Below are 9182 nucleotides of genomic sequence, written 5' to 3'. Positions count from 1 at the left end.
CAGTTCAGGCCAAAAAAAAAAAAAAGAGCTTGGAGAGGGCATGTTGGTTGGTGACTACTAGTGACAAAACGTGCCCAAATTCAAGACAATTAAATTAACAAAAACAATTTGGCAAAAAACAATCAAATAATATCATATTGCATGTAAATATTGTATAAAATCCTTAAAAATACAATTTAGGTAACTATTTAAGTACTGAAGTCATCACAGCCAAAAGTGCAGAGGTCCATAAATAAAACAGACTGTGGGTAGACTGCGGGGCATTTCTTGGGTCAACATCCACTCCAATGACCCAGTTGGGTGAAAAAAAAGAGTAGCGGGTCAAACAGTCAAGAGTTCATGAACTCGGACGTACACTCAGAAGAGGACGCCTGGCTGTCACACAAAGCAACTGGGAGTCGGTCGGGGTTTTGTTGACAGAGGCAGAGGCACAGGCGGGATGGGCTGGGGCCGGGGCCAGGGCCGGGGGGGGGGTGGGGTGTTGAAGAGCTGTTTCAAAACAACAGCCTTTACAGTGAGCAGAGTGACGGCCCCCGCAACACGCCAGTATTAAAGCTACACAAAGGTCAGAATAAATACACAAAAGGCAGAGCGGCAAAGTGTGGACCTCAACCTCAGGCTGCTGCATGGCATTTCTCTCCATCTTGTGGAACTATGTCGAAGCCTAGGCGGGAGCTTCATCAAGAAAGGCCATTGCCCTGTCTAATGTGAATGTAGTGCTTTGCTGCCATCTTGTGGCAACCACGTGCAACTACAAACCTGTTGTAAACATTGCTATTACTGTCATGGACTATGAAGTGAACTGGGTTCGGTTCCCTGTGACCCTGAGCACACTTTTTCAGCTTTCATTCACTTAACAATATCTATAGTTGTTATGCCACGTACACGTGATTGGTGAAGAACTCTGCCGGTTGCGTGAAATTGCTTTTGGGTTGAGATAAGTGGGCTCTTAAAAGACTGATTCTATTGCGAGTGGTCATCATCATTTGATATTTCACCTCAATTTTCCCAGAAAGGGAGGTCACATACACAGCAGCCCAAATCAACAGTTTTCTACAGCTAGTTCATCTTACGTACCCCCAAACATGAAACACTGAGCTAGTGGCAGAAAAGCAAAAACAGAAACACCAGTTATAACATTGTACACTTTCTACACAGATGACGAGAGGAATGACTACAACTGCCTACAAGGACACTGAGGAAGAAAAAGAAGCCTTTAAGACAATACTGAAGAATCAGGCAGTCTGATTAACACTTGGTTTCCCCCTTTTTCAAAGCGGTGGGGGTGGTGGTGGGGATGGGGGGGAGGGATGCTGGGGAACACCCACTTCATGCTGCAGAAAGGCACTCGAGTGGGCTTGTTGCTGTTGGGCGTAGAAAAATAAAATGGATATACATTCATAGCTCACAGGTCATTTAACCGCAAATCTGGGAGTAGAAACACAAATGCATTTGTAGAAAAATAAAATATAAAAAAAAAAAAAAAAAAAAAAAAGGGGGGGGGGGGCGCATGGCCCCTACTTTTTCTTATTTTTGGATTGTGGGAGACGAGTATGGCTACTTTTGTTAGTTTTACAAATCCACCAGTCGGCAATCCAAGAACGCACCGGCGACCAACAGTGGAGCCCTTTGGTGCACGCTGACATGAATGAGAGGGAGGCTGGGCTGGGCTGGGCTGGGCTGGGATGGGCTGGCCTGGGAGAAAAGGAAGTTGGGAGGGATGCACTTGCAGCTTTTTTTGGAGAGGCATTGGCGTGAGGTCACGGCTCAGCTTTCAGTGCAAGGAGCAAAGTCAACACCATGCATGTTGGGAGGGAGAGCAGCGATGCCATCCAAACACGCACGCACGCTTCCACATGTACACATGCGTGTGCGTTCCAAAATAAGAAAAGTCAGTAACTGCCAAGGCCCAATGTGGCTGATTGCAGGGGGATGGGATGGGACGGGACGGGACGTGGAGTGATCTGGCCGGGAAGGAGTGTCAATGGAAAGAAGGAGGACGACGACGAGTGTGTGAGGGGGGGAGCGGCTGAATTCCACGGGTCCGTCATGCCGTTAACTTCCTGCGGCGCTCCTCTCCTGCTGCCATGTCAGACTCTCCCGCTCACGCCGTCCTCCCCTTCCTCCACGGGTTGCCCCTCGCCAGCGTGTCATCAAGGTGCGGCGGCGGCGGCATCTTCGTGTGTGCTTCTTTGTTCTTACGCGTGTGTGTGGTTACGTTGCTTGCCGTTGAGCGATGAAGGAGCTGCTCCTCGAGGAGAAGCGGCGACCTCCGGCTCCGCTTCCTGTCACGTGGCCGTCGCCTCCAGGTAGCTCTGTAGTTTGCGGACGGTGGACTCGTCCAAGGAAAAGAGGTCAAAGTCAAAAGTGGTGTTGGTCACGTTGAAGTGACCCGTCTCCTCGATCAGGTTGACGATCTGAGAAACGGAATCCAGACAAGCAAAAGTTGCTGGAAACAATCTGGACTCGGTCAATGATGGAAAAGCAAGACGTGAACACAAACCTGTTGCAAGACATTGCGCTCCCTTAAAGCCATCAGTCTGCGATGGAGTTCCACTAATTCTTCTGTGTAGGCCTGAATCATTTGGGAGAAGAGCTTGGTTGAAAAGCACATTGTGTATCGTAAAAAAAATAAAACGATCCAGCAAAGCATGGATGTTTTGTTGCGAGTTGAACGAGAGCCATGTGAAGGATGTTTGATGTGGTGCTAAGAAAAATACTTGACAAGAGTTCAGTGGCAGTTTGTCCAAACATCTGGATCCGTTTGCCAAACCGACAGCAATCTATTTGGCTTCATAGGACACGTGTGTAAGTTGAAGCATCCAAAAAGTTGCCGTATTTACCTTTCCTACCTTGTCGTATCCCTTCTTCAACACCTTCTCCGAACGGAACGAGGAGTCTGGACTCTTTCGGCCCGACACCTGCGTGCGCGAGCGAGCAGCGATTGGGCAAAGTTAGGAGGGACAAGAGAAAAGGGATGGAATGAAGTGGTCAATATGCGGCAGGACTCACTTTATTATTGGAGGAGCTGTGTTTCTGCGGGGGTGGGGCCGGGTCTCGACTGGGGCGGTGCGAGCCGTCACTGCTGTCACTCTCGCTGTCCAGGCTCAGTCTGACGGGGGGACGACAAGGTTATTAGGTCACTCACACACTTTCTGCATGTGTCCCGTTTCATCAATGTTATCAGAGGGGGTGCTTCGTCTGACTGACCGAGAGTCGCGATTGGGGGGATTGGTCTTGATGGGGGTCCCCTCCTCCGAGCTGCTGTCGTCATCGTCCGATTCCTCTGACTGGATCTCTTCCACCATGGATCGCAAGGGACCTGAGAGAAACAAAGAACCTTCCTTGTTTGGACTGTGATTGTGCGTTGTTATCTGGCAGATTTCATTCTTTCAAGATTTGGATTGAGATAGGACACATAGTATTTGTATTTAGTATGCATGGAAAATTTCTGGGAATCAAGTTTAAACTATTGTACCTTGTCCTGGTTTTTGTCCCGGCTCAAAGTCCGAGTCGGAGCTGGAGTCGGAGCTGGAACTCGAGTTTGAAGGACTGGAAAGAGCCGACTGCTGTTGGAGGAGGTTGGATGACATCAATCGATTAAATGGGCTCGAGAATGCTTTGATGCAATTTTAATTAAAAAAAAAAAAAAAAAAAACTTTTTGTACCACAGTTGGTAGAAAAGGGAAATGAATGCAAAGTGTCCCAACCTCAGACTTTGAAGATGCTTCATCCTCTGAATTGGACTCTTCTGACTCAGGAAGTTTCTTGGGTTCTTTTAAATCCTGTGTGTCGTTTTTGCTTTTGGCCCAGCGACCTTTTTCCTTGGAGTGTTTCTTGTCGACGTAGGGTTGAGTGGCAGCGGATGATGACGACACGCGAGGGGAACCCGTGAAAGCGGCGCCAGACGGGCCTTTGGGACCCTCGGAGCTGCCCTTTTTCTGCTTCTTGGCACTGGGTTTGGGAGACTCCACAGTCGAGGGTCTTTTGCTGGGGGCTTTGGATTCGGCAGATCCCCCTCCGCCGCCGCCCCCTCCACTCCCAGCCCCCCCTCCTTTTGGAGACATGCCCTCCATCTTTGACTCCTTCAGGGTGAGCTTGGGCTCCTTGAAAGCTGCCTTGGGCAAGACTTTGACTTCATCTTTAACTTTGATGTCTGCTGGCTTTTTCGAAGACGAGGTTGAGGAAGAGTCCCGTCCGCTTTTGCCGCTTCCATCTCTGTCGTTGTCGCCTTTGGACGAGGCTTTACTCTCCGAGTCTTTTCGGGGTCTTTCGCGGTGCTCCTTGGTCATCTTGTGCGGTTTGGGTCCTTTGCTGCTCCCGCCGCCGCCACCGCCTCCTCCTTCTTTACTGGGTTCCTGAAGGTAAAAAAACAAACAAGCAATGACTCGGGAAAGACAAAAACTTGGCAAAGGTCCGAGTAAGACCAATGTTGAGAATAGTAAAGGCTATTTTTTGTTGTCGCCAGATCAAGAGAAAAGGCCGATCAAAAGTTATTAATTATTTGTGATGGATTTAACTGAGGCAAGACGGAGCGACACAGGGGGTGCTCACATTTTCTCCGCGAAGGCCGACTAATTCAGTGCACATGCTAATGCTAAACGGCAGTTGGTAACAATTATAGCCAGCCAGCAGCTTTAAAGGCAAACGCTACAATCAAAGCAAACTCAAAGTTTTATCCTCACAAAAGAGATTATATGTGATGAATGACAAACAAAGATGCGGAGGAGAAATGAAGTACTACTTTGTTTTCTTTCTCGACGAAGGTTGGATCTGAGCCAAGTGGTTGTCAAATGACAAGCAAAGCTTAACCAACCTTTGACACATGAGAGGTCTTGGTTTTCTTGGGATCTGAGAATGCTGAGAGGGGGATGGTGGGGAGGATTGGATAGTCTGGACTGGGCCTGGACACTGCTTCAGCCACCTCCGGAACCACCAATACCTAACAAAGCACATTCCATGTGTTGTATGTAGTGCTAAATGCTTTATTGGACTAAATATGGACTAAAGATCTCACCCCTCCAGCTTTGATCAGCTTTTTCCTGAAATCTTTGGTGGGGTTGTTGAAGGTGAGCTTCTCACAGCGGAGGTGATTAACAGGTGGATTGCCCTCCAAGTTCAGGAATAGGTCATAGTTGAAACACACCTTTTTTGGCTCTTCCTAAAACAAAATTGATTCATCGTGTCAATACTAAAGAGGAACATCACAAAGGGAAAAAATATTTCTGTTAAGAAAATTAAAGACTTATTTTGTTCTATAAAAAAAATAATTACAGCCACTCTATAAACAATCATTTAAAAATCTAAAGTAAAATGTTTAGACATTTTACAATTTAACATTTTCATCTCTTCGATGAATCAAAGCAATTGAAATCCCCCCCCCCCCCCCCCCCCCATCTCTCTCACCTTGTTCTTGAAGTAGACCTCGATGAGCATGAGGAAGCCTGCGTAGCCCGACTCCTCCACTTTGTACGGGGGCTCCTTGCATACTGCACACACAATTCCAATTCTTCCAGTTTGAATGATTTTCCTTTTCGTTCATTCCCGTTGCGGCTGTCATACATACCTCTTTTAGGTTTGGGGAAGCTCTCGTGCAGGCGGAAGACAACCTTATCTACAAAGTGCTGGATGTCGCCGTTCTCTGGCCCTCGGACAAAAACCATCCAGTCGTGGGTGAAGCCCTCTGATGTGACTTTCTTCCTCAGCTGAGCTCTGTGGCCCAATTCCAGTTTCACCTGCACTGTGCACTGGACATTTCAGAACAAAAAATAGCTAGCTGTCAGTGCTTGGCCTTTTCCGTTTGGTAGAAAACGTCCATGCAGGAAGTGCAAAGTCAGGAAAAGAAGGATATGTCCAATCAAAACATGCCACCCATTCTTGATAAGTTAGGAATACTTTAATGACCATGGCAAGGTCAAATAAATATCAAGTTTACTCAGCTGGATCCTAAGTACAGAAGAATCAGAAATTCTGGGCCCTGACTGGGTAATTCCACGAGATGATGCCATTTCTTTTCTGAATAATATTGCTCTGCCCTCTGGGTCATTATTGTCTTGTTGCATCCACTTTTGAGCTCTAACTGGCAGACAGTCTTGAGCTTTACTGCACAATATCTTGTCTCCGTTATTCTGGGAAGTGATTTGTGCATCAATGAGAGCAGTCAGGCCCTGGGGCAGCAAAGCAACCCCAAACACATGATGCCCCTTTCCACTAGACTTGATCTCAGATGAGCTTTCGTGAGTGGCGTGCACTCGACCTAACTGCACTTTTCAAGCTTCTTGAAAGATTTAAATGTGGTGGTGCTAGACCAGCATTCAAACATTATTTATTTCAAGAGCTGTTTTTTATTTTTGGATAAACAGTATGATAAGCGTGGGCAGGAAAAACATCATTTTCCTCCGATCAAATAAGTCATTATCATCATGACCTGTCATCCCAAGCAAGCGCAGAGTTTGCATAGAGAAGTCTCATGACAAGAAAAACAGCTGATCTCTATCAGCATTCCCAAACAAAGCAGGACTTCCATTCCAGCCACGGCCAGTGATCGCACTAAGATGCTTCAATGGGCAACCTACAGTGTAAGTACCCATCAATGTTGCAATTGGGAAGAGTAAACTCTCAAAGTGAGTACACTAAATAGTCAGTTGGTATATTCTATGGTTATCATCACATTTTTCTCTTTCTGTGGTGGAATTTGCCGGCCTCCGTGTTCAACTGTTCAATCATGGTAATAACAGCACCCTAAATGGAACATCAACATCTTTATTGCAGTATCTTTGACCTCACAGTGGCGTCCATGTTCTTTGCCAGCTTTCCATAGATCAAGCTGCTGACTCCAATAGGCTTTACCCACTTGTCCCAGGATTTTGTTTTCCACTGTACACACACACACCCATTGCCTCGCAGCATAGCTGGTTGTCATAGAAATGTCGAAGGAAGGAAACTGCTGTGCTGTCATCCTCAAGATGATAAAAAATAAATCTGGCATTTTGGAAACTCTCAAGTGAGGTGTGAGCCTATCTCGATAGCTTTGGAGCATTTTGTCAAAACCAGGCCGATACGAGACACAATCAAAAATACTGACAACATCGCTGTGCATGTCGATGAATTTCTTCATGAAAGGCAAACACTGAGAATATTTGTAAAGTTCCAGGCATCGGACCATGTCCTCTTTCTTGATCACTCACCAGTCTACTTGAAAGCAACTTTAAAGAAGCAGTCCCAAGAGAGTAGCTGATAGTTCTGAGGTTTTACACAGAGAAAAAAACTTTTCAAACTTGTGACATTGTGTGCAAATACGTTCATTTGTTCAGATAAATCTGTCGGGGTGGAGTGAGTCAATAAGTAAGGTTTCCAGTTTGAGCACTGGAGGGCCGCAAGGTCAAAAGCAAGCACTGTGGAACTAAAGACAATTGTGGTTTTTTTAGGAGCTTGAATGACTTAAGTGAACAACCTCAAGACTTTTGTTGTACGTATGACATGATTTAACACAACTATCCAGTAACATTCAACAAAAATGATGCAAAAGCAGTTTGATAGCGAACCTCCTTGTGTATTTTGGACACTTTAGCTCAATGAAAAATGCCAATCAAAGCATGAGTGCGGTTCAAATTCTCCACATTGGGATTTTGCCAAAATGCCCCCCCCCCCCCCCCCCCCCCCCCCTGCATATTCATACAGGGGGGAAAAAAGTGTACACGAGTTAACCATTAATGAAATGTTAGCCAATACTACAAAATAGTAGTGTCCTCTTTGGCAAGTATGACAGGTATCAGGCCCCCGCCCTGGATGAGCAGCGCGACTAAGGGAGGACGAGCGAGCCTTTTCCCGGCGCCTTGTCGCGGCTCCTTAGCCTTTAGCCAAGGGCCGATCATATTCCATTGGTTGTGTGAACTAGCTTAGCTTAGCTGGACACAACCGCCACTAATAACTCAATCAAATAACTCGTAACTAATACTTGTAATCTAAAGAGAGCGTGTGTATTATCTTTGTGTGCTGGATTTGTGGCTGCGCCAATGCAGCGGCGCTGAATGGAGCTACGGAGCGGAGCTAGTTAGCGGTAAATGCCGATGTATGAGTGGCCAGCTAGCATAGCTGCAGAACCAAACAACTACGACTTGTACAGCAGCAGGAGCAGCGTTTTTTTTTCTCTCTCTCTCTCACTCGCTCTCTCTCTCCCTTGCTCACTCTCTTCAAGCGACTACAACAGAGGATTCATTGCTGCCCGAGCAGCGAGAAAGCAGCCAGTCTTTTCATCGGGAAAAGTTTCGTGTCCAAAAGCAGAGAGGGGAGCAAACCTACCTGATTCTCCATGTTTCAGTGGCCTCAGTGATTTGTTGTTTTTATTTACAGCGGCGTTTGATGAGCGTCTTTCCAGCCTTGGGTCCTCATTGTGTGTCAATCCAGCCGAGAAGCGGAAGGCAGACGACTCCCCTCCCCTCCCCGTCCAGACGGTCCACTGGAAGGCAACCCAAACAGAAAGCTCGCCCAGCCAATGGGAGGGCGGGGATTTCCTGCTCTCTTGAAAACAGCCAATCAGAGCCCATAAGGAGGCGGGCTTGGACTCTTCTTGCAAATACAAATAAAGCTTTTTGTGATGGTATTCTCGAGTGACAGGAGATGTGTCCCAATGGCTGCAGAGCTCTTTTAATTGTCAAATGCACATGGTGTTAATTGATCTTTAAGAATAAATCATTGTTTAATCGACGCACAATGTCAATATGTGAATATGTGTTGTGCTTCTTCTTCATTTTCCCAACCCTAGTAAATGAACACAAATAAGAAACTCAGATAAACTGAGCAAATGGTTTCGGATAAATCATACATTTAAATTCATTTAAATTTTCTCAACGTGGATTTCTCATCATAGTGCAATCCCGAATGTTAGTTAGCAATTACTGACTTGTAATTGAGTGCTATACAGTTGCATTACATTGGTGAGGCTTGTAATAAGTAAAAGAACTTTCAGCAGCTTGTCTTTCTGAATGCTGTTTTCCCCCCCTCAACAGTCAGAGGGTGTCACGTCTCCCTTGTGGAGCACTTTGAAGTGAGATTATTGGGTCTCCGTTTTGGCCCACAAGGTCAGCACTCTCTCACCAAGGCTGTGCTTTCTCTTGTATGTAATCCAGTTTGCCTTTGAGTCAAAGAATAGAAGGAATCCCCACCTTGAGTGTGTCTTACTC

General features: G+C 46.3%; 1 protein-coding gene across 4 annotated transcripts; it reads right to left on the bottom strand.

The window, feature by feature from the left end:
- Positions 1–1471: 1471 nt before the first annotated feature.
- mllt1a (MLLT1 super elongation complex subunit a) lies at positions 1472–8444 on the bottom strand. 4 transcript variants are annotated; one of them, XM_085927548.1, is made up of 12 exons: positions 8302–8444; positions 5567–5747; positions 5407–5489; positions 5018–5161; positions 4817–4942; positions 3711–4358; positions 3479–3569; positions 3211–3322; positions 3013–3112; positions 2844–2921; positions 2504–2575; positions 1472–2417 (listed from the first exon to the last, which is right to left on the bottom strand). In XM_085927548.1, exons 1-12 carry the CDS (start codon positions 8311–8313, stop codon positions 2289–2291), a joined length of 1776 nt encoding a protein of 591 aa, XP_085783674.1. In that variant the 5' UTR covers positions 8314–8444; the 3' UTR covers positions 1472–2288. The 4 variants fall into 4 exon arrangements, with proteins under 4 accessions (XP_085783674.1, XP_085783676.1, XP_085783675.1 ...); XM_085927550.1 differs by having other exon boundaries at positions 2853–2921; XM_085927549.1 differs by having other exon boundaries at positions 3479–3566.
- Positions 8445–9182: the final 738 nt, after the last annotated feature.

Source organism: Syngnathus leptorhynchus, chromosome 13 (genome assembly GCF_054491065.1).
Source record: "Syngnathus leptorhynchus isolate UIUO chromosome 13, UIUO_Slep, whole genome shotgun sequence".
Lineage (NCBI taxonomy): Eukaryota > Metazoa > Chordata > Actinopteri > Syngnathiformes > Syngnathidae > Syngnathus > Syngnathus leptorhynchus.
This window is presented reverse-complemented; position numbering and strand designations above follow the sequence as displayed.